We start from the raw sequence: 25,815 nt of genomic DNA, 5'->3' as shown, positions 1-25,815 counted from the left end.
TCACTCCCAATGACTGAAGTCATGCCCAGTGAATGAAGTCACTCCCAAAGTCACTCCCAGTGACTAAAGTCAAAGTCACTCCCAGTAAATAAAGTTACTCCCAAAGTCACTCCAAGTGAGGGAAGTGTCTCCCGAAGTCACGCCCAGTGACGGAAGTCACTCTCTATGTCACTCCCAGTGAGAGAAGTCTGTCCTGAAGTCACTCCCCGTGACGGAAGTCACTCCCGTTGTCACTCCCAGTGACTGAAGTCAAAGTCACTCCCTGTGACTGCTGTCATAGTCACTCACAGTGACTGAAGTCAAAGTCACACTCAGTGTCTGCAGTTACTCCTAGTGACTGCAGTCGTCACTCCCAGTGACCGAAGTCGGCACTCCCAGTGCCTGAAGGAACTGCAGGGGAAGGACACAGAGAAAAGGAGACACAGAATTCCAAGCAGCTTCCAGGCTCTGTGGTCTCAGCACACAGCCTCCCGGGAAGGACAGAGTGAGAGGAAGACAGAGAATCCCATGAAGCCTCCAGGCCCTGTGCTCGCCCTCCAGGCCCCGTGCTTCCTGAAGCCACTCACCATGCCTGAAGGCACTCCCCGTGCCTGAAGGCACTCCCTTTGCCTGAAAGGCAGAGGTACTCTCTGAGGGCGCACCCCATGCCTGAGGGCATGCCGTGAGTCTCACTGAGCGTCCTGTGCATGATGGGGCGTCCCTTGTTGAAAGGCACATGTGCTCCCCTTACCTGAATGGCACAGGAGCTCCCTGTGCCTGAAGCTGCGCCCCATGCCTGAAGAAGCTCCACGTGCCTGAAGGCAAGCCCCATGCCAGAAGGCACTCCCCTTGACTCAAGGGCACAGGCATTCCCTGAAGGCACGCCTGTGCCTGAGGGCGTCCTGTGCCTGATGGCGAGCCCAGGGCCTGATGGCGCGCCCCGTGCCTGAAGAGCACAGAGGCTCCCCGTGCCTGAAGTCGCACCCTGTGCACGAAGCCGCTCACTGTACCTGCAGGTGCTCCCAGTGCCCGAAGACAAGCCCCATGGTTGAAGGTGCGCCCCGTGCCTGAAAATGCTCCCTGTGCCTGAAGCCGCTCCCTGTTCCTGAAGGCATGCCCCTTGCCTGAAACAGCTCCAGGTGCCTGTACTCAAGCCCCTTGCCTGAAGGCAAGCCCCGAGCCTGAAGCCTTCCCCCATGCATGAAGCCCCGCCCAGTGCCTGAAGGCACGCCCCTTGCCGGAAGGCTCGCCCCATGTCTGAAGGCACGCCCCATGTCTGAAGGCTTGCCCCATGGCTGAATTCTCACCTTGTGCCTGAAGGCTAGCCCCCTGCCTGAAGGGCACAGGCATGCCCAGTGCCTGAGGGCATGCCCAGTGACTGAAGTCAGTCACTCCCAATGACTGAAGTCACTCCCAGTGACGGAAGTCCCTCACGAAGTCACACACAGTGAAGGAAGTCCTTCAAGAAGTCACTCCCACTGACAGAAGTCACTCCCAGTGATTGAAGTCACTCCTGATGTCACTCCCAGTGACTGATGTCACAGTCACTCCCAGAGACTGAAGTCAAAGTCACACTCAGTGTCTGCATTTACTCCTAATGACTGTAGTCATCACTTCCAGTGACTGATGTCACAGTCACTCCCAGAGACTGAAGTCAAAGTCACACTCAGTGTCTGCAGTTACTCTTAATGACTGTAGTCGTCACTCCCAGTGACTGTAGTCGCCAATCCCAGTGCCTGATCTTCATTGCCAGTCCCTGAATCACCACTCCCATTGCCTGAAGGAACTGCAGGGGAAGGACAGAGAGAGAGGGAGACGCAGAATTCCAAGCGGCCTCCAGGTTCCAGTGCTCGAAGCACGGACCATCCAGGTTCCAGTGCTCTTGGCACTGGAGCCATCAGGCTCTGGTGCTCACGGCACTGGAGCCTGATGTCTCCACTGCTCGTGGCACTGGAGCCCCCTGGCTCCAGTGGCGTCCAGGCCCCAGTGCTCGCGACACAGAACCTCCAGGCCCCAGTGCTTGCAGCACAGAGCCTCCAGTTCCTGAAGCCACTCACCATGCCTGAAGGCACTCGCCGTGCCTGAATGCACTGCCCGTTCCTGAAGGCACTCCCTTTGCCTGAAGGCACAGGCACTCTCTGAGGGAACGCCCCATGGGTGACGCACAGCTTGCCTGAGTGCACCCTTTGCCTGATGGCAAGAACAGTGCCTGATGGCGCGCCCTGTGCCTGAAGAGCACAGAGGCTCCCCGTGCCTGAAGTTACGCCCTGTGCATGAAGCAGTTCACTGTACCTGAAGGGGCTCCCAGTGCCTGAACACAAGCCCCATGGTTGAAGGTGTGCTCCGTGCCTGAAAAACGCTCCCTGTGCCTGAAGCCGCTCCCTGATCCTGAAGGCATGCCTCTTGCCTGAAACAGCTCCAGGTGCCTGTACTCAAGCCCCGTGCCTGAAGGCAAGGCTTGTGCCTGAAGGCAAGCCCCGTGCCTGAAGCCTTGCCGCATGCATGAAGCCCTGCCCAGTGCCTGAAGGCACGCCCCTTGCCTGAAAGCACGCCCCATGCCTGAAGGCTTGCCCCATGCCTGAATTCTCACCCTGTGCCTGAAGGCTAGCTGCTTGCCTTAAGGGCACAGGCATGCCCAGTGCCTGAGGGCATGCCCAGTGAGTGAAGTCAGTCACCCTCAATGACTGAAGTCACTTCCAGTGACAGAAGTCCCTCACGAAGTCACACACAGTAACGGAAGTCCCTCTCGAAGTCACTCCCACTCTTGGAACACTCCCGAAGTCACTCCCAGTGACTGATGTCATAGTCACTCCCAGTGACTGAAGTCAAAGACACACTCAGTGTCTGCAGTTTCTCCTAGTGACTTCAGTCGTCACTTCCAGTGACTGAAGTCGTCAATCCCAGTGCCTGAAGGAACTGGAGGGGAAGCAGAGAGAAAGAGGAGACACAGAATTCCAAGCACCCTCCAGACTCTTTGCCTGAAGGCACAGAATTCCAAGCACCCTCCAGACTCTTTGCCTGAAGGCACGCCCCTGGCCTGAAGGCATGCCCCATGCCTGAAGGCTTGCCCCATGCGTGAATTCTCACCCTGTGCCTGAAGTCTAGCCCCCCGCCTGAAGGGCACAGGCACGCTCAGGGCCCGAGGGCATGCCCAGGGACTGAAGTCAGTCACTCCCAATGACTGAAGTCACTCCTAGTGACGGAAGTCCCTCGCAAAGACACACACAGTGACGGAAGTCCCACTCGAAGTCACTCCCACGGACGGAAGTCACTCCCGAAGTCACCCCCAGGGACTGAAGTCACTCCTGACGTCACTCCCAGTGCCTGAAGTCCGCAATCCCAGTTCCTGGAGGAACTGGAGGGGAAGGACAGAGAGAGGGAGACACAGAATTCCAAGCAGCCTCCAGGCTCTGTGGTCTCGGCACAGAAACTCCTGGGGAAAGAGAGAGACAGAGGGAGACACAAAATCCCATGCAGCCTCCAGCTCTGTGCTCAAACCAGAGACCCCTGGGGAAAAACAGACAGGGAGACTCAGAATCCCAAGCAGCCCATCCAGGCTCCAGTGCCAGCCGTACCGGGGCACAGGACGCCCCAGCGACCGCGGGACTGGAGTTTCCGGTGACCCGAGGGACCGCGGCCCCGGAGCCTCCAGTGACCACAGTGCCCACGTCACTGCAGACTCCAAAGAACCCAGTGCCCGCGGCACTGCGGCCTCCAGGGAGCACAGTGCCCGCGGCACTGCACACTCGAGTGAACGCTGTGCCCGCGACACAGCAGTCAGCAGTGAACCAAGCGCCTGAGGCACTGCAGCGTGCAGTGAACCCAGGGCCCTCTGCACTGCAGCCTCCAGTGAACACACTGCCCGCGGCACTGCAGCTTCCAGTGAGGGCAGTGCCCGCGGCAGTGCACCCTCCAGTGAAACCAGTACCAGCGGCACTGCACCCTCCAGTGAGCCCAGTGCCAGCGGCACTGTAGCCTCCAGTGATCCCAGTGCCAGCAGCACTGCAGCCTGCTGTGAACCCAGTGCCCGTGGCACTGAAGTCTGCAGGGAATCCAGTGCCTGCGACACTGCACCCTCCAGTGAACCCAGTGTCCGTGGCACTGCACCCTCCAGTGAACCCAGTGCCAGCGGCACTGGAGTCTGCAGTGAATCCAGTGCCCGCGGCACTGCACCCTCCAGTGAAACCAGTGCCAGCGGCACTGCACCCTCCAGTGAACCCAGTGCCAGCGGCACTGCAGCCTGCTGTGAACCCAGTGCCCGTGGCACTGAAGTCTGCAGGGAATCCAGTGCCCGCGACACTGCACCCTCCGGTGAACCCATTTCCCGTGGCACTGCTCCCTGCAGTGAACCCAGTGCCCGTGGCACTGCATTCCGCAGTGTACCCTATGCCAGGGCACTGCAACCTCTAGTGACCCCAGTGCCCACAGCACTGCACCCTGCAGTGAACCCAGTGCCCTCGGCACTGCATTCCGCAGTGAACCCTGTGCCCACGGCACTGCATTCTTCAGTGAACCCTTTGCCCGAGGCACTGCACCATCCAGTGAACACAGTTCCTCTGGCACTGCACCATGCAGTGAACCTATTGCCAAGGCACTGCAGCCTCCAGTGAACCCAGTGCCCGCGTCACTGCAGCCTCCAGTGAACCCAGTGCCCGTGGCACTGAAGTCTGCAGGGAATCCAGTGCCTGCGACACTGCACTCTCCAGTGAACCCAGTGTCCGTGGCACTGCACCCTCCAGTGAACCCAGTGCCAGCGGCACTGGAGTCTGCAGTGAATCCAGTGCCCGCTGCACTGCACCCTCCAGTGAAACCAGTGCCAGCGTCACTGCACCCTCCAGTGAACCCAGTGCCAGCAGCACTGCACCCTCCAGTGAACCCAGTGCCCTCGGCACTGCATTCCGCAGTGAACCCTGTGCCCACGGCACTGCATTCTTCAGTGAACCCTGTGCCCGAGGCACTGCACCATCCAGTGAACTCAGTTCCTCTGGCACTGCACCATGCTGAACATATTGCCACAGCACTGCAGCCTCCAGTGAACCCAGTGCCAGTGACACTGCACCCTCCAGTGAGCCCAGTGCCTGCGGCACTGTAGCCTCCAGTGATCCCAGTGCCAGCAGCACTGCAGCCTGCTGTGAACCCAGTGCCCGTGGCACTGAAGTCTGCAGGGAATCCAGTGCCTGCGACACTGCACCCTCCAGTGAACCCAGTGTCCGTGGCACTGCACCCTCCAGTGAACCCAGTGCCAGCGGCACTGGAGTCTGCAGTGAATCCAGTGCCCGCGGCACTGCACCCTCCAGTGAAACCAGTGCCAGCGGCACTGCACCCTCCAGTGAACCCAGTGCCAGCGGCACTGCAGCCTGCTGTGAACCCAGTGCCCGTGGCACTGAAGTCTGCAGGGAATCCAGTGCCCGCGACACTGCACCCTCCAGTGAACCCAGTTCCCAAGGCACTGCACCCTTAAGTGAACCAAGTTGCCGCAGCACTGCACCCTCCGGTGAACCCATTTCCCGTGGCACTGCACCCTGCAGTGAACCCAGTGCCCGTGGCACTGCATTCCGCAGTGTACCCTGTGCCCGAGGCACTGCACCATCCAGTGAACCCAGTTCCTCTGGCACTGCACCATGCAGTGAACCTATTGCCACGGCACTGTAGCCTCCAGTGAACCCAGTGCCCGCGTCACTGCAGCCTCCAGTGAACCCAGTGCCCGTGGCACTGAAGTCTGCAGGGAATCCAGTGCCTGCGACACTGCACCCTCCAGTGAACCCAGTGTCCGTGGCACTGCACCCTCCAGTGAACCCAGTGCCAGCGGCACTGGAGTCTGCAGTGAACCCAGTGCCCGCGGCACTGCACCCTCCAGTGAAACCAGTGCCAGCGTCACTGCACCCTCCAGTGAACCCAGTGCCAGCAGCACTGCACCCTGCAGTGAACCCAGTGCCCTCGGCACTGCATTCCGCAGTGAACCCTGTGCCCACGGCACTGCATTCTTCAGTGAACCCTGTGCCCGAGGCACTGCACCATCCAGTGAACTCAGTTCCTCTGGCACTGCACCATGCAGTGAACATATTGCCACAGCACTGCAGCCTCCAGTGAACCCAGTGCCAGTGACACTGCACCCTCCAGTGAGCCCAGTGCCAGTGACACTGCACACTCCAGTGAGCCCAGTGCCAGCGGCACTGTAGCCTGCCGTGAACCCAGTGCCAATGGCACTGCAGTCTGCAGTGAACCCAGTGACCGCGGCACTGCAACCTCCAGTGAACTCAGTTCCCGCGGCACTGCACCCTCCAGTGAACGCAGTGCCAGCGGCACTGCAGCCTGCAGTGAACCCAGTGCCTGTGACACTGCAGTCTGCAGTGAATCCAGTGCCCGCGGCACTGCACCGTACAGTGAACACAGTGCCTTCGGCACCGCAGCCTCCAGTGCCCCGGTGACCATGGCACTGCAGCCACCGGTACCCCAGTGCCCTCGGCCCATACCCTCCAGCTCTTGAAGCCACTCACCGTGCCTGAAGGCCCTCCCCGTGCCTGAATGCACTCCCGGTGCCTGTAGTGACTCCCATTGCCTGAATGGCATGGGTAATCTCTGAAGCTGCACCCCTGCCTGAGGGCATTCTCTGTGTCTCCTTGAGTTCCCTGTGCATGACGGGGCATCCCTTGGTGAAAGGCACATGTGCTCCCCTTGCCCGAATTGCACAGGAGCTCCCCGTGCCTGAAGACTCACCCCATGCCTGAAGGAGCTCCCAGTGCCTGAAGGCAAGCCCCATGCCTGAAGGCGCTCCCCTTGACTCAAGGGCACAGGCACTCCCTGAAGGCTTGCGCCATGCCTGCCGGTGCACCCCTCCCCTGAGGGTGCCGTGTGCCTGATGGCGAGCCCAGTGCCCGACGTCTCGCCCTGTGCCTGAAGAGCACAGAGGCTCCGCGTGCCTGAAGTCGTGCCCTGTGCACGAAGCCGCTCACTGTACCTGAAGGTGCTCCCAGTGCCTGAAGACAAGCCCCATGGTTGAAGGCGTGCACCGTGCCCGAAAATGTTCCCTGGGCCCGAAGCCGCTCCCTGTTCCTGAAGGCACGCCTCTTGCCTGAAACAGCTCCACGTGCCTGTACTCAAGCCTCTTGCATGAAGGCGAGCCCCGTGCCCGAAGCCTTGCCCCGTGCGTGAAGCCCCGCCTGGTGCCTGAAGGCACACCCCTCGCCTGAAGGCACGCCCCGTGCCTGAATTGCACGGGCATGCCCGGTGCCTGAGGGCATGCCCAGCGACTGAAGTCGGTCACCCCCGATGACTGAGTCATGCCCAGCGAACGAAGTCACTCCCAAAGTCACTCCAAGTGACTGAAGTCAAAGTCACTCCCAGTGAAGGAAGTTACTCCCAAAGTCCTTCCAAGCGACAGAAGCCTCTCCCGATGTCACTCCCAGTGACGAAAGTCACTCGCTATGTCACTCCCAAGTGAGGGAAGCCTCTCCCAAAGTCACTCCCCGTGACAGAAGTCACTCCCGATGTCACTCCCAGTGACGCAAGTCACTCCCGAATTCACAACCAGTGACGGAAGTCCCTCTCGAAGTCCCTCTCCCAGGGACGGAAGTCACTCCCGAAGTCATTCCCAGGGACTGAAGTCAAAGCCACTCCCAGCTGCCGATCCAGCTGCTGAGGTCATCGTTCCTCCCAGTGACTGAAGGAAATGTCACACTCGGTGTCTGAAGTTGCTCCTAGTGACTGCAGTCGTCACTCCCACTCCCAGTGCCTGAAGTCTTCACTGCCAGTGCCTGAAGTCGGCACTCGCAGTGCCTGAAGGAATTGCAGGGGAAGGACCGAGAGAGCGAGACGCAGAATTCCAAGCAGCGCCTCCGGGCTCTGTGGTCTCAGCACGGAAACTCCCGGGGAAAGACAGAGACAGAGGGAGACACAGAATCCCATGCAGCCCCCAGGCTCTGTGCTCTCACCACAGAGCCTCCTGGGTAAGGACAGAGAGGGAGGCACAGAATCCCACGCAGCCCCTCCAGGCTCTGTGCCCGCAGCACAGAGCCTCCAGTTCCTGAAGCCACTCACCATGCCTGAAGGCACTCCCCGTGCCTGAATGCGCTCCCCGTTCCTGAAGGCATTCCCTTTGCCTGAAGGCACAAGCGCTCTCTGAGGGCGCACCCCGTGGGTGACGGCGCACCCCTTGCCTGAGGGCGCCCTGCGCCTGAGGGCGAGCCCAGTGCCTGACGACGCGCCCTGTGCCCGAAGAGCACAGAGGCTCCCCGTGCCTGAAGTCGCACCCCGTGCATGAAGCCGCTCACTGTACCTGGAGGTGCTCCCAGGGCCTGAAGACAAGCTCCATGGTTGAAGGCGCGCCCCGTGCTGGAAAACGCTCCATGTGCCCGAAGGGGCTCGTGTTCCTGAAGGCATGCCTCTTGCCTGAAACAGCTCCACGTGTCTGTACTAAAGCCCCTCGCCTGCAGGCAAGGCCCGTGCCTGAAGGAAAGCCCTGTGCCTGAAGCCTTGCCCCATGCATGAAGCCCCGCCCAGGGCCTGAAGGCACGCCCCTGGCCTGAAGGCATGCCCCATGCCTGAAGGCTTGCCCCATGCGTGAATTCTCACCCTGTGCCTGAAGTCTAGCCCCCCGCCTGAAGGGCACAGGCACGCTCAGGGCCCGAGGGCATGCCCAGGGACTGAAGTCAGTCACTCCCAATGACTGAAGTCACTCCTAGTGACGGAAGTCCCTCGCAAAGACACACACAGTGACGGAAGTCCCACTCGAAGTCACTCCCACGGACGGAAGTCACTCCCGAAGTCACCCCCAGGGACTGAAGTCACTCCTGACGTCACTCCCAGTGCCTGAAGTCCGCAATCCCAGTTCCTGGAGGAACTGGAGGGGAAGGACAGAGAGAGGGAGACACAGAATTCCAAGCAGCCTCCAGGCTCTGTGGTCTCGGCACAGAAACTCCTGGGGAAAGAGAGAGACAGAGGGAGACACAAAATCCCATGCAGCCTCCAGCTCTGTGCTCAAACCAGAGACCCCTGGGGAAAAACAGACAGGGAGACTCAGAATCCCAAGCAGCCCATCCAGGCTCCAGTGCCAGCCGTACCGGGGCACAGGACGCCCCAGCGACCGCGGGACTGGAGTTTCCGGTGACCCGAGGGACCGCGGCCCCGGAGCCTCCAGTGACCACAGTGCCCACGTCACTGCAGACTCCAAAGAACCCAGTGCCCGCGGCACTGCGGCCTCCAGGGAGCACAGTGCCCGCGGCACTGCACACTCGAGTGAACGCTGTGCCCGCGACACAGCAGTCAGCAGTGAACCAAGCGCCTGAGGCACTGCAGCGTGCAGTGAACCCAGGGCCCTCTGCACTGCAGCCTCCAGTGAACACACTGCCCGCGACACTGCAGCTTCCAGTGAGGGCAGTGCCCGCGGCACTGCACCCTCCAGTGAAACCAGTGCCAGCGGCACTGCACCCTCCAGTGAACCCAGTGCCAGCGGCACTGCAGCCTGCTGTGAACCCAGTGCCCGTGGCACTGAAGTCTGCAGGGAATCCAGTGCCCGCGACACTGCACCCTCCAGTGAACCCAGTTCCCAAGGCACTGCACCCTTAAGTGAACCAAGTTGCCGCAGCACTGCACCCTCCGGTGAACCCATTTCCCGTGGCACTGCACCCTGCAGTGAACCCAGTGCCCGTGGCACTGCATTCCGCAGTGTACCCTGTGCCCGAGGCACTGCACCATCCAGTGAACCCAGTTCCTCTGGCACTGCACCATGCAGTGAACCTATTGCCACGGCACTGTAGCCTCCAGTGAACCCAGTGCCCGCGTCACTGCAGCCTCCAGTGAACCCAGTGCCCGTGGCACTGAAGTCTGCAGGGAATCCAGTGCCTGCGACACTGCACCCTCCAGTGAACCCAGTGTCCGTGGCACTGCACCCTCCAGTGAACCCAGTGCCAGCGGCACTGGAGTCTGCAGTGAACCCAGTGCCCGCGGCACTGCACCCTCCAGTGAAACCAGTGCCAGCGTCACTGCACCCTCCAGTGAACCCAGTGCCAGCAGCACTGCACCCTGCAGTGAACCCAGTGCCCTCGGCACTGCATTCCGCAGTGAACCCTGTGCCCACGGCACTGCATTCTTCAGTGAACCCTGTGCCCGAGGCACTGCACCATCCAGTGAACTCAGTTCCTCTGGCACTGCACCATGCAGTGAACATATTGCCACAGCACTGCAGCCTCCAGTGAACCCAGTGCCAGTGACACTGCACCCTCCAGTGAGCCCAGTGCCAGTGACACTGCACACTCCAGTGAGCCCAGTGCCAGCGGCACTGTAGCCTGCCGTGAACCCAGTGCCAATGGCACTGCAGTCTGCAGTGAACCCAGTGACCGCGGCACTGCAACCTCCAGTGAACTCAGTTCCCGCGGCACTGCACCCTCCAGTGAACGCAGTGCCAGCGGCACTGCAGCCTGCAGTGAACCCAGTGCCTGTGACACTGCAGTCTGCAGTGAATCCAGTGCCCGCGGCACTGCACCGTACAGTGAACACAGTGCCTTCGGCACCGCAGCCTCCAGTGCCCCGGTGACCATGGCACTGCAGCCACCGGTACCCCAGTGCCCTCGGCCCATACCCTCCAGCTCTTGAAGCCACTCACCGTGCCTGAAGGCCCTCCCCGTGCCTGAATGCACTCCCGGTGCCTGTAGTGACTCCCATTGCCTGAATGGCATGGGTAATCTCTGAAGCTGCACCCCTGCCTGAGGGCATTCTCTGTGTCTCCTTGAGTTCCCTGTGCATGACGGGGCATCCCTTGGTGAAAGGCACATGTGCTCCCCTTGCCCGAATTGCACAGGAGCTCCCCGTGCCTGAAGACTCACCCCATGCCTGAAGGAGCTCCCAGTGCCTGAAGGCAAGCCCCATGCCTGAAGGCGCTCCCCTTGACTCAAGGGCACAGGCACTCCCTGAAGGCTTGCGCCATGCCTGCCGGTGCACCCCTCCCCTGAGGGTGCCGTGTGCCTGATGGCGAGCCCAGTGCCCGACGTCTCGCCCTGTGCCTGAAGAGCACAGAGGCTCCGCGTGCCTGAAGTCGTGCCCTGTGCACGAAGCCGCTCACTGTACCTGAAGGTGCTCCCAGTGCCTGAAGACAAGCCCCATGGTTGAAGGCGTGCACCGTGCCCGAAAATGTTCCCTGGGCCCGAAGCCGCTCCCTGTTCCTGAAGGCACGCCTCTTGCCTGAAACAGCTCCACGTGCCTGTACTCAAGCCTCTTGCATGAAGGCGAGCCCCGTGCCCGAAGCCTTGCCCCGTGCGTGAAGCCCCGCCTGGTGCCTGAAGGCACACCCCTCGCCTGAAGGCACGCCCCGTGCCTGAATTGCACGGGCATGCCCGGTGCCTGAGGGCATGCCCAGCGACTGAAGTCGGTCACCCCCGATGACTGAGTCATGCCCAGCGAACGAAGTCACTCCCAAAGTCACTCCAAGTGACTGAAGTCAAAGTCACTCCCAGTGAAGGAAGTTACTCCCAAAGTCCTTCCAAGCGACAGAAGCCTCTCCCGATGTCACTCCCAGTGACGAAAGTCACTCGCTATGTCACTCCCAAGTGAGGGAAGCCTCTCCCAAAGTCACTCCCCGTGACAGAAGTCACTCCCGATGTCACTCCCAGTGACGCAAGTCACTCCCGAATTCACAACCAGTGACGGAAGTCCCTCTCGAAGTCCCTCTCCCAGGGACGGAAGTCACTCCCGAAGTCATTCCCAGGGACTGAAGTCAAAGCCACTCCCAGCTGCCGATCCAGCTGCTGAGGTCATCGTTCCTCCCAGTGACTGAAGGAAATGTCACACTCGGTGTCTGAAGTTGCTCCTAGTGACTGCAGTCGTCACTCCCACTCCCAGTGCCTGAAGTCTTCACTGCCAGTGCCTGAAGTCGGCACTCGCAGTGCCTGAAGGAATTGCAGGGGAAGGACCGAGAGAGCGAGACGCAGAATTCCAAGCAGCGCCTCCGGGCTCTGTGGTCTCAGCACGGAAACTCCCGGGGAAAGACAGAGACAGAGGGAGACACAGAATCCCATGCAGCCCCCAGGCTCTGTGCTCTCACCACAGAGCCTCCTGGGTAAGGACAGAGAGGGAGGCACAGAATCCCACGCAGCCCCTCCAGGCTCTGTGCCCGCAGCACAGAGCCTCCAGTTCCTGAAGCCACTCACCATGCCTGAAGGCACTCCCCGTGCCTGAATGCGCTCCCCGTTCCTGAAGGCATTCCCTTTGCCTGAAGGCACAAGCGCTCTCTGAGGGCGCACCCCGTGGGTGACGGCGCACCCCTTGCCTGAGGGCGCCCTGCGCCTGAGGGCGAGCCCAGTGCCTGACGACGCGCCCTGTGCCCGAAGAGCACAGAGGCTCCCCGTGCCTGAAGTCGCACCCCGTGCATGAAGCCGCTCACTGTACCTGGAGGTGCTCCCAGGGCCTGAAGACAAGCTCCATGGTTGAAGGCGCGCCCCGTGCTGGAAAACGCTCCATGTGCCCGAAGGGGCTCGTGTTCCTGAAGGCATGCCTCTTGCCTGAAACAGCTCCACGTGTCTGTACTAAAGCCCCTCGCCTGCAGGCAAGGCCCGTGCCTGAAGGAAAGCCCTGTGCCTGAAGCCTTGCCCCATGCATGAAGCCCCGCCCAGGGCCTGAAGGCACGCCCCTGGCCTGAAGGCATGCCCCATGCCTGAAGGCTTGCCCCATGCGTGAATTCTCACCCTGTGCCTGAAGTCTAGCCCCCCGCCTGAAGGGCACAGGCACGCTCAGGGCCCGAGGGCATGCCCAGGGACTGAAGTCAGTCACTCCCAATGACTGAAGTCACTCCTAGTGACGGAAGTCCCTCGCAAAGACACACACAGTGACGGAAGTCCCACTCGAAGTCACTCCCACGGACGGAAGTCACTCCCGAAGTCACCCCCAGGGACTGAAGTCACTCCTGACGTCACTCCCAGTGCCTGAAGTCCGCAATCCCAGTTCCTGGAGGAACTGGAGGGGAAGGACAGAGAGAGGGAGACACAGAATTCCAAGCAGCCTCCAGGCTCTGTGGTCTCGGCACAGAAACTCCTGGGGAAAGAGAGAGACAGAGGGAGACACAAAATCCCATGCAGCCTCCAGCTCTGTGCTCAAACCAGAGACCCCTGGGGAAAAACAGACAGGGAGACTCAGAATCCCAAGCAGCCCATCCAGGCTCCAGTGCCAGCCGTACCGGGGCACAGGACGCCCCAGCGACCGCGGGACTGGAGTTTCCGGTGACCCGAGGGACCGCGGCCCCGGAGCCTCCAGTGACCACAGTGCCCACGTCACTGCAGACTCCAAAGAACCCAGTGCCCGCGGCACTGCGGCCTCCAGGGAGCACAGTGCCCGCGGCACTGCACACTCGAGTGAACGCTGTGCCCGCGACACAGCAGTCAGCAGTGAACCAAGCGCCTGAGGCACTGCAGCGTGCAGTGAACCCAGGGCCCTCTGCACTGCAGCCTCCAGTGAACACACTGCCCGCGACACTGCAGCTTCCAGTGAGGGCAGTGCCCGCGGCACTGCACCCTCCAGTGAAACCAGTGCCAGCGGCACTGCACCCTCCAGTGAACCCAGTGCCAGCGGCACTGCAGCCTGCTGTGAACCCAGTGCCCGTGGCACTGAAGTCTGCAGGGAATCCAGTGCCCGCGACACTGCACCCTCCAGTGAACCCAGTTCCCAAGGCACTGCACCCTTAAGTGAACCAAGTTGCCGCAGCACTGCACCCTCCGGTGAACCCATTTCCCGTGGCACTGCACCCTGCAGTGAACCCAGTGCCCGTGGCACTGCATTCCGCAGTGAACCCTGTGCCCGCGGCACTGCATTCTTCAGTGAACCCTGTGCCCGAGGCACTGCACCATCCAGTGAACCCAGTTCCTCTGGCACTGCACCATGCAGTGAACATATTGCCACGGCACTGCAGCCTCCAGTGAACCCAGTGCCAGTGACACTGCACCCTCCAGTGAGCCCAGTGCCAGTGACACTGCACACTCCAGTGAACCCAGTGCCAGCGGCACTGCAGCCTGCCGTGAACCCAGTGCCAATGGCACTGCAGTCTGCAGTGAACCCAGTGCCCGCGGCACTGCACCCTCCAGTGAATCCAGTGCCTGCGGCACTGCACCCTCCAGTGAACCCAGTGTCCGTGGCACTGCACCCTCCAGTGAACCCAGTGCCAGCGGCACTGGAGTCTGCAGTGAATCCAGTGCCCGCGGCACTGCACCCTCCAGTGAAACCAGTGCCAGCGTCACTGCACCCTCCAGTGAACCCAGTGCCAGCAGCACTGCACCCTGCAGTGAACCCAGTGCCCTCGGCACTGCATTCCGCAGTGAACCCTGTGCCCACGGCACTGCATTCTTCAGTGAACCCTGTGCCCGAGGCACTGCACCATCCAGTGAACTCAGTTCCTCTGGCACTGCACCATGCAGTGAACATATTGCCACAGCACTGCAGCCTCCAGTGAACCCAGTGCCAGTGACACTGCACCCTCCAGTGAGCCCAGTGACAGCGGCACTGTAGCCTCCAGTGATCCCAGTGCCAGCAGCACTGCAGCCTGCTGTGAACCCAGTGCCCGTGGCACTGAAGTCTGCAGGGAATCCAGTGCCTGCGACACTGCACCCTCCAGTGAACCCAGTGTCCGTGGCACTGCACCCTCCAGTGAACCCAGTGCCAGCGGCACTGGAGTCTGCAGTGAATCCAGTGCCCGCGGCACTGCACCCTCCAGTGAAACCAGTGCCAGCGGCACTGCACCCTCCAGTGAACCCAGTGCCAGCGGCACTGCAGCCTGCTGTGAACCCAGTGCCCGTGGCACTGAAGTCTGCAGGGAATCCAGTGCCCGCGACACTGCACCCTCCAGTGAACCCAGTTCCCAAGGCACTGCACCCTTAAGTGAACCAAGTTGCCGCAGCACTGCACCCTCCGGTGAACCCATTTCCCGTGGCACTGCACCCTGCAGTGAACCCAGTGCCCTCGGCACTGCATTCCGCAGTGAACCCTGTGCCCACGGCACTGCATTCTTCAGTGAACCCTGTGCCCGAGGCACTGCACCCTGCAGTGAACCCAGTGCCCTCGGCACTGCATTCCGCAGTGAACCCTGTGCCCACGGCACTGCATTCTTCAGTGAACCCTGTGCCCGAGGCACTGCACCATCCAGTGAACACAGTTCCTCTGGCACTGCACCATGCAGTGAACCTATTGCCAAGGCACTGCAGCCTCCAGTGAACCCAGTGCCCGCGTCACTGCAGCCTCCAGTGAACCCAGTGCCCGTGGCACTGAAGTCTGCAGGGAATCCAGTGCCTGCGACACTGCACCCTCCAGTGAACCCAGTGTCCGTGGCACTGCACCCTCCAGTGAACCCAGTGCCAGCGGCACTGGAGTCTGCAGTGAATCCAGTGCCCGCTGCACTGCACCCTCCAGTGAAACCAGTGCCAGCGTCACTGCACCCTCCAGTGAACCCAGTGCCAGCAGCACTGCACCCTCCAGTGAACCCAGTGCCCTCGGCACTGCATTCCGCAGTGAACCCTGTGCCCACGGCACTGCATTCTTCAGTGAACCCTGTGCCCGAGGCACTGCACCATCCAGTGAACTCAGTTCCTCTGGCACTGCACCATGCTGAACATATTGCCACAGCACTGCAGCCTCCAGTGAACCCAGTGCCAGTGACACTGCACCCTCCAGTGAGCCCAGTGCCTGCGGCACTGTAGCCTCCAGTGATCCCAGTGCCAGCAGCACTGCAGCCTGCTGTGAACCCAGTGCCCGTGGCACTGAAGTCTGCAGGGAATCCAGTGCCTGCGACACTGCACCCTCCAGTGAACCCAGTGTCCGTGGCACTGCACCCTCCAGTGAACCCAGTGCCAGCGGCACTGGAGTCTGCAGTGAATCCAGTGCCCGCGGCACTGCACCCTCCAGTGAAACCAGTGCCAGCGGCACTGCACCCTCCAGTGAACCCAGTGCCAGCGGCACTGCAGCCTGCTGTGAACCCAGTGCCCGTGGCACTGAAGTCTGCAGGGAATCCAGTGCCCGCGACACTGCACCCTCCAGTGAACCCAGTTCCCAAGGCACTGCACCCTTAAGTGAACCAAGTTGCCGCAGCACTGCACCCTCCGGTGAACCCATTTCCCGTGGCACTGCACCCTGCAGTGAACCCAGTGCCCGTGGCACTGCATTCCGCAGTGTACCCTGTGCCCGAGGCACTGCACCATCCAGTGAACCCAGTTCCTCTGGCACTGCACCATGCAGTGAACCTATTGCCACGGCACTGTAGCCTCCAGTGAACCCAGTGCCCGCGTCACTGCAGCCTCCAGTGAACCCAGTGCCCGTGGCACTGAAGTCTGCAGGGAATCCAGTGCCTGCGACACTGCACCCTCCAGTGAACCCAGTGTCCGTGGCACTGCACCCTCCAGTGAACCCAGTGCCAGCGGCACTGGAGTCTGCAGTGAACCCAGTGCCCGCGGCACTGCACCCTCCACTGAAACCAGTGCCAGCGTCACTGCACCCTCCAGTGAACCCAGTGCCAGCAGCACTGCACCCTGCAGTGAACCCAGTGCCCTCGGCACTGCATTCCGCAGTGAACCCTGTGCCCACGGCACTGCATTCTTCAGTGAACCCTGTGCCCGAGGCACTGCACCATCCAGTGAACTCAGTTCCTCTGGCACTGCACCATGCAGTGAACATATTGCCACAGCACTGCAGCCTCCAGTGAACCCAGTGCCAGTGACACTGCACCCTCCAGTGAGCCCAGTGCCAGTGACACTGCACACTCCAGTGAGCCCAGTGCCAGCGGCACTGTAGCCTGCCGTGAACCCAGTGCCAATGGCACTGCAGTCTGCAGTGAACCCAGTGACCGCGGCACTGCAACCTCCAGTGAACTCAGTTCCCGCGGCACTGCACCCTCCAGTGAACGCAGTGCCAGCGGCACTGCAGCCTGCAGTGAACCCAGTGCCTGTGACACTGCAGTCTGCAGTGAATCCAGTGCCCGCGGCACTGCACCGTACAGTGAACACAGTGCCTTCGGCACCGCAGCCTCCAGTGCCCCGGTGACCATGGCACTGCAGCCACCGGTACCCCAGTGCCCTCGGCCCATACCCTCCAGCTCTTGAAGCCACTCACCGTGCCTGAAGGCCCTCCCCGTGCCTGAATGCACTCCCGGTGCCTGTAGTGACTCCCATTGCCTGAATGGCATGGGTAATCTCTGAAGCTGCACCCCTGCCTGAGGGCATTCTCTGTGTCTCCTTGAGTTCCCTGTGCATGACGGGGCATCCCTTGGTGAAAGGCACATGTGCTCCCCTTGCCCGAATTGCACAGGAGCTCCCCGTGCCTGAAGACTCACCCCATGCCTGAAGGAGCTCCCAGTGCCTGAAGGCAAGCCCCATGCCTGAAGGCGCTCCCCTTGACTCAAGGGCACAGGCACTCCCTGAAGGCTTGCGCCATGCCTGCCGGTGCACCCCTCCCCTGAGGGTGCCGTGTGCCTGATGGCGAGCCCAGTGCCCGACGTCTCGCCCTGTGCCTGAAGAGCACAGAGGCTCCGCGTGCCTGAAGTCGTGCCCTGTGCACGAAGCCGCTCACTGTACCTGAAGGTGCTCCCAGTGCCTGAAGACAAGCCCCATGGTTGAAGGCGTGCACCGTGCCCGAAAATGTTCCCTGGGCCCGAAGCCGCTCCCTGTTCCTGAAGGCACGCCTCTTGCCTGAAACAGCTCCACGTGCCTGTACTCAAGCCTCTTGCATGAAGGCGAGCCCCGTGCCCGAAGCCTTGCCCCGTGCGTGAAGCCCCGCCTGGTGCCTGAAGGCACACCCCTCGCCTGAAGGCACGCCCCGTGCCTGAATTGCACGGGCATGCCCGGTGCCTGAGGGCATGCCCAGCGACTGAAGTCGGTCACCCCCGATGACTGAGTCATGCCCAGCGAACGAAGTCACTCCCAAAGTCACTCCAAGTGACTGAAGTCAAAGTCACTCCCAGTGAAGGAAGTTACTCCCAAAGTCCTTCCAAGCGACAGAAGCCTCTCCCGATGTCACTCCCAGTGACGAAAGTCACTCGCTATGTCACTCCCAAGTGAGGGAAGCCTCTCCCAAAGTCACTCCCCGTGACAGAAGTCACTCCCGATGTCACTCCCAGTGACGCAAGTCACTCCCGAATTCACAACCAGTGACGGAAGTCCCTCTCGAAGTCCCTCTCCCAGGGACGGAAGTCACTCCCGAAGTCATTCCCAGGGACTGAAGTCAAAGCCACTCCCAGCTGCCGATCCAGCTGCTGAGGTCATCGTTCCTCCCAGTGACTGAAGGAAATGTCACACTCGGTGTCTGAAGTTGCTCCTAGTGACTGCAGTCGTCACTCCCACTCCCAGTGCCTGAAGTCTTCACTGCCAGTGCCTGAAGTCGGCACTCGCAGTGCCTGAAGGAATTGCAGGGGAAGGACCGAGAGAGCGAGACGCAGAATTCCAAGCAGCGCCTCCGGGCTCTGTGGTCTCAGCACGGAAACTCCCGGGGAAAGACAGAGACAGAGGGAGACACAGAATCCCATGCAGCCCCCAGGCTCTGTGCTCTCACCACAGAGCCTCCTGGGTAAGGACAGAGAGGGAGGCACAGAATCCCACGCAGCCCCTCCAGGCTCTGTGCCCGCAGCACAGAGCCTCCAGTTCCTGAAGCCACTCACCATGCCTGAAGGCACTCCCCGTGCCTGAATGCGCTCCCCGTTCCTGAAGGCATTCCCTTTGCCTGAAGGCACAAGCGCTCTCTGAGGGCGCACCCCGTGGGTGACGGCGCACCCCTTGCCTGAGGGCGCCCTGCGCCTGAGGGCGAGCCCAGTGCCTGACGACGCGCCCTGTGCCCGAAGAGCACAGAGGCTCCCCGTGCCTGAAGTCGCACCCCGTGCATGAAGCCGCTCACTGTACCTGGAGGTGCTCCCAGGGCCTGAAGACAAGCTCCATGGTTGAAGGCGCGCCCCGTGCTGGAAAACGCTCCATGTGCCCGAAGGGGCTCGTGTTCCTGAAGGCATGCCTCTTGCCTGAAACAGCTCCACGTGTCTGTACTAAAGCCCCTCGCCTGCAGGCAAGGCCCGTGCCTGAAGGAAAGCCCTGTGCCTGAAGCCTTGCCCCATGCATGAAGCCCCGCCCAGGGCCTGAAGGCACGCCCCTGGCCTGAAGGCATGCCCCATGCCTGAAGGCTTGCCCCATGCGTGAATTCTCACCCTGTGCCTGAAGTCTAGCCCCCCGCCTGAAGGGCACAGGCACGCTCAGGGCCCGAGGGCATGCCCAGGGACTGAAGTCAGTCACTCCCAATGACTGAAGTCACTCCTAGTGACGGAAGTCCCTCGCAAAGACACACACAGTGACGGAAGTCCCACTCGAAGTCACTCCCACGGACGGAAGTCACTCCCGAAGTCACCCCCAGGGACTGAAGTCACTCCTGACGTCACTCCCAGTGCCTGAAGTCCGCAATCCCAGTTCCTGGAGGAACTGGAGGGGAAGGACAGAGAGAGGGAGACACAGAATTCCAAGCAGCCTCCAGGCTCTGTGGTCTCGGCACAGAAACTCCTGGGGAAAGAGAGAGACAGAGGGAGACACAAAATCCCATGCAGCCTCCAGCTCTGTGCTCAAACCAGAGACCCCTGGGGAAAAACAGACAGGGAGACTCAGAATCCCAAGCAGCCCATCCAGGCTCCAGTGCCAGCCGTACCGGGGCACAGGACGCCCCAGCGACCGCGGGACTGGAGTTTCCGGTGACCCGAGGGACCGCGGCCCCGGAGCCTCCAGTGACCACAGTGCCCACGTCACTGCAGACTCCAAAGAACCCAGTGCCCGCGGCACTGCGGCCTCCAGGGAGCACAGTGCCCGCGGCACTGCACACTCGAGTGAACGCTGTGCCCGCGACACAGCAGTCAGCAGTGAACCAAGCGCCTGAGGCACTGCAGCGTGCAGTGAACCCAGGGCCCTCTGCACTGCAGCCTCCAGTGAACACACTGCCCGCGACACTGCAGCTTCCAGTGAGGGCAGTGCCCGCGGCACTGCACCCTCCAGTGAAACCAGTGCCAGCGGCACTGCACCCTCCAGTGAACCCAGTGCCAGCGGCACTGCAGCCTGCTGTGAACCCAGTGCCCGTGGCACTGAAGTCTGCAGGGAATCCAGTGCCCGCGACACTGCACCCTCCAGTGAACCCAGTTCCCAAGGCACTGCACCCTTAAGTGAACCAAGTTGCCGCAGCACTGCACCCTCCGGTGAACCCATTTCCCGTGGCACTGCACCCTGCAGTGAACCCAGTGCCCGTGGCACTGCATTCCGCAGTGTACCCTGTGCCCGAGGCACTGCACCATCCAGTGAACCCAGTTCCTCTGGCACTGCACCATGCAGTGAACCTATTGCCACGGCACTGTAGCCTCCAGTGAACCCAGTGCCCGCGTCACTGCAGCCTCCAGTGAACCCAGTGCCCGTGGCACTGAAGTCTGCAGGGAATCCAGTGCCTGCGACACTGCACCCTCCAGTGAACCCAGTGTCCGTGGCACTGCACCCTCCAGTGAACCCAGTGCCAGCGGCACTGGAGTCTGCAGTGAACCCAGTGCCCGCGGCACTGCACCCTCCAGTGAAACCAGTGCCAGCGTCACTGCACCCTCCAGTGAACCCAGTGCCAGCAGCACTGCACCCTGCAGTGAACCCAGTGCCCTCGGCACTGCATTCCGCAGTGAACCCTGTGCCCGCGGCACTGCATTCTTCAGTGAACCCTGTGCCCGAGGCACTGCACCATCCAGTGAACTCAGTTCCTCTGGCACTGCACCATGCAGTGAACATATTGCCACAGCACTGCAGCCTCCAGTGAACCCAGTGCCAGTGACACTGCACCCTCCAGTGAGCCCAGTGCCAGTGACACTGCACACTCCAGTGAGCCCAGTGCCAGCGGCACTGTAGCCTGCCGTGAACCCAGTGCCAATGGCACTGCAGTCTGCAGTGAACCCAGTGACCGCGGCACTGCAACCTCCAGTGAACTCAGTTCCCGCGGCACTGCACCCTCCAGTGAACGCAGTGCCAGCGGCACTGCAGCCTGCAGTGAACCCAGTGCCTGTGACACTGCAGTCTGCAGTGAATCCAGTGCCCGCGGCACTGCACCGTACAGTGAACACAGTGCCTTCGGCACCGCAGCCTCCAGTGCCCCGGTGACCATGGCACTGCAGCCACCGGTACCCCAGTGCCCTCGGCCCATACCCTCCAGCTCTTGAAGCCACTCACCGTGCCTGAAGGCCCTCCCCGTGCCTGAATGCACTCCCGGTGCCTGTAGTGACTCCCATTGCCTGAATGGCATGGGTAATCTCTGAAGCTGCACCCCTGCCTGAGGGCATTCTCTGTGTCTCCTTGAGTTCCCTGTGCATGACGGGGCATCCCTTGGTGAAAGGCACATGTGCTCCCCTTGCCCGAATTGCACAGGAGCTCCCCGTGCCTGAAGACTCACCCCATGCCTGAAGGAGCTCCCAGTGCCTGAAGGCAAGCCCCATGCCTGAAGGCGCTCCCCTTGACTCAAGGGCACAGGCACTCCCTGAAGGCTTGCGCCATGCCTGCCGGTGCACCCCTCCCCTGAGGGTGCCGTGTGCCTGATGGCGAGCCCAGTGCCCGACGTCTCGCCCTGTGCCTGAAGAGCACAGAGGCTCCGCGTGCCTGAAGTCGTGCCCTGTGCACGAAGCCGCTCACTGTACCTGAAGGTGCTCCCAGTGCCTGAAGACAAGCCCCATGGTTGAAGGCGTGCACCGTGCCCGAAAATGTTCCCTGGGCCCGAAGCCGCTCCCTGTTCCTGAAGGCACGCCTCTTGCCTGAAACAGCTCCACGTGCCTGTACTCAAGCCTCTTGCATGAAGGCGAGCCCCGTGCCCGAAGCCTTGCCCCGTGCGTGAAGCCCCGCCTGGTGCCTGAAGGCACACCCCTCGCCTGAAGGCACGCCCCGTGCCTGAATTGCACGGGCATGCCCGGTGCCTGAGGGCATGCCCAGCGACTGAAGTCGGTCACCCCCGATGACTGAGTCATGCCCAGCGAACGAAGTCACTCCCAAAGTCACTCCAAGTGACTGAAGTCAAAGTCACTCCCAGTGAAGGAAGTTACTCCCAAAGTCCTTCCAAGCGACAGAAGCCTCTCCCGATGTCACTCCCAGTGACGAAAGTCACTCGCTATGTCACTCCCAAGTGAGGGAAGCCTCTCCCAAAGTCACTCCCCGTGACAGAAGTCACTCCCGATGTCACTCCCAGTGACGCAAGTCACTCCCGAATTCACAACCAGTGACGGAAGTCCCTCTCGAAGTCCCTCTCCCAGGGACGGAAGTCACTCCCGAAGTCATTCCCAGGGACTGAAGTCAAAGCCACTCCCAGCTGCCGATCCAGCTGCTGAGGTCATCGTTCCTCCCAGTGACTGAAGGAAATGTCACACTCGGTGTCTGAAGTTGCTCCTAGTGACTGCAGTCGTCACTCCCACTCCCAGTGCCTGAAGTCTTCACTGCCAGTGCCTGAAGTCGGCACTCGCAGTGCCTGAAGGAATTGCAGGGGAAGGACCGAGAGAGCGAGACGCAGAATTCCAAGCAGCGCCTCCGGGCTCTGTGGTCTCAGCACGGAAACTCCCGGGGAAAGACAGAGACAGAGGGAGACACAGAATCCCATGCAGCCCCCAGGCTCTGTGCTCTCACCACAGAGCCTCCTGGGTAAGGACAGAGAGGGAGGCACAGAATCCCACGCAGCCCCTCCAGGCTCTGTGCCCGCAGCACAGAGCCTCCAGTTCCTGAAGCCACTCACCATGCCTGAAGGCACTCCCCGTGCCTGAATGCGCTCCCCGTTCCTGAAGGCATTCCCTTTGCCTGAAGGCACAAGCGCTCTCTGAGGGCGCACCCCGTGGGTGACGGCGCACCCCTTGCCTGAGGGCGCCCTGCGCCTGAGGGCGAGCCCAGTGCCTGACGACGCGCCCTGTGCCCGAAGAGCACAGAGGCTCCCCGTGCCTGAAGTCGCACCCCGTGCATGAAGCCGCTCACTGTACCTGGAGGTGCTCCCAGGGCCTGAAGACAAGCTCCATGGTTGAAGGCGCGCCCCGTGCTGGAAAACGCTCCATGTGCCCGAAGGGGCTCGTGTTCCTGAAGGCATGCCTCTTGCCTGAAACAGCTCCACGTGTCTGTACTAAAGCCCCTCGCCTGCAGGCAAGGCCCGTGCCTGAAGGAAAGCCCTGTGCCTGAAGCCTTGCCCCATGCATGAAGCCCCGCCCAGGGCCTGAAGGCACGCCCCTGGCCTGAAGGCATGCCCCATGCCTGAAGGCTTGCCCCATGCGTGAATTCTCACCCTGTGCCTGAAGTCTAGCCCCCCGCCTGAAGGGCACAGGCACGCTCAGGGCCCGAGGGCATGCCCAGGGACTGAAGTCAGTCACTCCCAATGACTGAAGTCACTCCTAGTGACGGAAGTCCCTCGCAAAGACACACACAGTGACGGAAGTCCCACTCGAAGTCACTCCCACGGACGGAAGTCACTCCCGAAGTCACCCCCAGGGACTGAAGTCACTCCTGACGTCACTCCCAGTGCCTGAAGTCCGCAATCCCAGTTCCTGGAGGAACTGGAGGGGAAGGACAGAGAGAGGGAGACACAGAATTCCAAGCAGCCTCCAGGCTCTGTGGTCTCGGCACAGAAACTCCTGGGGAAAGAGAGAGACAGAGGGAGACACAAAATCCCATGCAGCCTCCAGCTCTGTGCTCAAACCAGAGACCCCTGGGGAAAAACAGACAGGGAGACTCAGAATCCCAAGCAGCCCATCCAGGCTCCAGTGCCAGCCGTACCGGGGCACAGGACGCCCCAGCGACCGCGGGACTGGAGTTTCCGGTGACCCGAGGGACCGCGGCCCCGGAGCCTCCAGTGACCACAGTGCCCACGTCACTGCAGACTCCAAAGAACCCAGTGCCCGCGGCACTGCGGCCTCCAGGGAGCACAGTGCCCGCGGCACTGCACACTCGAGTGAACGCTGTGCCCGCGACACAGCAGTCAGCAGTGAACCAAGCGCCTGAGGCACTGCAGCGTGCAGTGAACCCAGGGCCCTCTGCACTGCAGCCTCCAGTGAACACACTGCCCGCGACACTGCAGCTTCCAGTGAGGGCAGTGCCCGCGGCACTGCACCCTCCAGTGAAACCAGTGCCAGCGGCACTGCACCCTCCAGTGAACCCAGTGCCAGCGGCACTGTAGCCTCCAGTGATCCCAGTGCCAGCAGCACTGCAGCCTGCTGTGAACCCAGTGCCCGTGGCACTGAAGTCTGCAGGGAATCCAGTGCCTGCGACACTGCACCCTCCAGTGAACCCAGTGTCCGTGGCACTGCACCCTCCAGTGAACCCAGTGCCAGCGGCACTGGAGTCTGCAGTGAATCCAGTGCCCGCGGCACTGCACCCTCCAGTGAAACCAGTGCCAGCGGCACTGCACCCTCCAGTGAACCCAGTGCCAGCGGCACTGCAGCCTGCTGTGAACCCAGTGCCCGTGGCACTGAAGTCTGCAGGGAATCCAGTGCCCGCGACACTGCACCCTCCGGTGAACCCATTTCCCGTGGCACTGCACCCTGCAGTGAACCCAGTGCCCGTGGCACTGCATTCCGCAGTGTACCCTGTGCCCGAGGCACTGCACCCTGCAGTGAACCCAGTGCCCTCGGCACTGCATTCCGCAGTGAACCCTGTGCCCACGGCACTGCATTCTTCAGTGAACCCTTTGCCCGAGGCACTGCACCATCCAGTGAACCCAGTTCCTCTGGCACTGCACCATGCAGTGAACCTATTGCCAAGGCACTGCAGCCTCCAGTGAACCCAGTGCCCGCGTCACTGCAGCCTCCAGTGAACCCAGTGCCCGTGGCACTGAAGTCTGCAGGGAATCCAGTGCCTGCGACACTGCACCCTCCCAGTGAACCCAGTGTCCGTGGCACTGCACCCTCCAGTGAACCCAGTGCCAGCGGCACTGGAGTCTGCAGTGAATCCAGTGCCCGCGGCACTGCACCCTCCAGTGAAACCAGTGCCAGCGTCACTGCACCCTCCAGTGAACCCAGTGCCAGCAGCACTGCACCCTCCAGTGAACCCAGTGCCCTCGGCACTGCATTCCGCAGTGAACCCTGTGCCCACGGCACTGCATTCTTCAGTGAACCCTGTGCCCGAGGCACTGCACCATCCAGTGAACTCAGTTCCTCTGGCACTGCACCATGCAGTGAACATATTGCCACAGCACTGCAGCCTCCAGTGAACCCAGTGCCAGTGACACTGCACCCTCCAGTGAGCCCAGTGCCAGCGGCACTGTAGCCTCCAGTGATCCCAGTGCCAGCAGCACTGCAGCCTGCTGTGAACCCAGTGCCCGTGGCACTGAAGTCTGCAGGGAATCCAGTGCCTGCGACACTGCACCCTCCAGTGAACCCAGTGTCCGTGGCACTGCACCTCCAGTGAACCCAGTGTGCCAGTCCAGTGCGCGGCACTGCAGTGAACCCAGTGCCCAGTGCCCGCGACACTGCACCCTCCAGTGCACTGGCAGTCCCAGTGCCAGTGGAGTCTGCAGTGAATCCAGTGCCCGCGGCACTGCACCCTCCAGTGAAACCAGTGCCAGCGGCACTGCAGCCTGCTGTGAACCCAGTGCCCGTGGCACTGAAGTCTGCAGGGAATCCAGTGCCTGCGACACTGCACCCTCCAGTGAACCCAGTGTCCGTGGCACTGCACCCTCCAGTGAACCCAGTGCCAGCGGCACTGGAGTCTGCAGTGAATCCAGTGCCCGCGGCACTGCACCCTCCAGTGAAACCAGTGCCAGCGGCACTGCACCCTCCAGTGAACCCAGTGCCAGCGGCACTGCAGCCTGCTGTGAACCCAGTGCCCGTGGCACTGAAGTCTGCAGGGAATCCAGTGCCCGCGACACTGCACCCTC

The 25,815-nt window shown here is 61.7% G+C and overlaps 1 protein-coding gene across 1 annotated transcript in view; it reads right to left on the bottom strand.

The window, feature by feature from the left end:
• Window positions 1–346: 346 nt before the first annotated feature.
• Window positions 347–25,815, bottom strand: part of LOC122233674 (elastin-like) — a gene marked incomplete at its 5' end in the record, with an annotated part of 62,589 nt that continues 37,120 nt past the window's right edge. The window contains 16 exons of the mRNA XM_042967174.1: window positions 347–390; window positions 1,287–1,338; window positions 2,037–2,207; window positions 3,555–3,736; window positions 6,938–6,956; window positions 8,017–8,097; window positions 9,039–9,220; window positions 11,041–11,059; window positions 12,120–12,200; window positions 13,142–13,323; window positions 17,514–17,532; window positions 18,593–18,673; window positions 19,615–19,796; window positions 21,617–21,635; window positions 22,696–22,776; window positions 23,718–23,899. Of these exons, the coding sequence (XP_042823108.1) occupies window positions 347–390; window positions 1,287–1,338; window positions 2,037–2,207; window positions 3,555–3,736; window positions 6,938–6,956; window positions 8,017–8,097; window positions 9,039–9,220; window positions 11,041–11,059; window positions 12,120–12,200; window positions 13,142–13,323; window positions 17,514–17,532; window positions 18,593–18,673; window positions 19,615–19,796; window positions 21,617–21,635; window positions 22,696–22,776; window positions 23,718–23,899 (1,577 nt within the window). The remainder of the gene's footprint in view (window positions 391–1,286; window positions 1,339–2,036; window positions 2,208–3,554; window positions 3,737–6,937; window positions 6,957–8,016; window positions 8,098–9,038; window positions 9,221–11,040; window positions 11,060–12,119; window positions 12,201–13,141; window positions 13,324–17,513; window positions 17,533–18,592; window positions 18,674–19,614; window positions 19,797–21,616; window positions 21,636–22,695; window positions 22,777–23,717; window positions 23,900–25,815) is intronic.

This window comes from Panthera tigris, chromosome E1, assembly GCF_018350195.1.
Source record: "Panthera tigris isolate Pti1 chromosome E1, P.tigris_Pti1_mat1.1, whole genome shotgun sequence".
Taxonomy (NCBI): domain Eukaryota; kingdom Metazoa; phylum Chordata; class Mammalia; order Carnivora; family Felidae; genus Panthera; species Panthera tigris.
The sequence above is the reverse complement of the archived record's forward strand: the minus strand, read 5'-3'. Positions and strand labels throughout refer to the sequence as shown.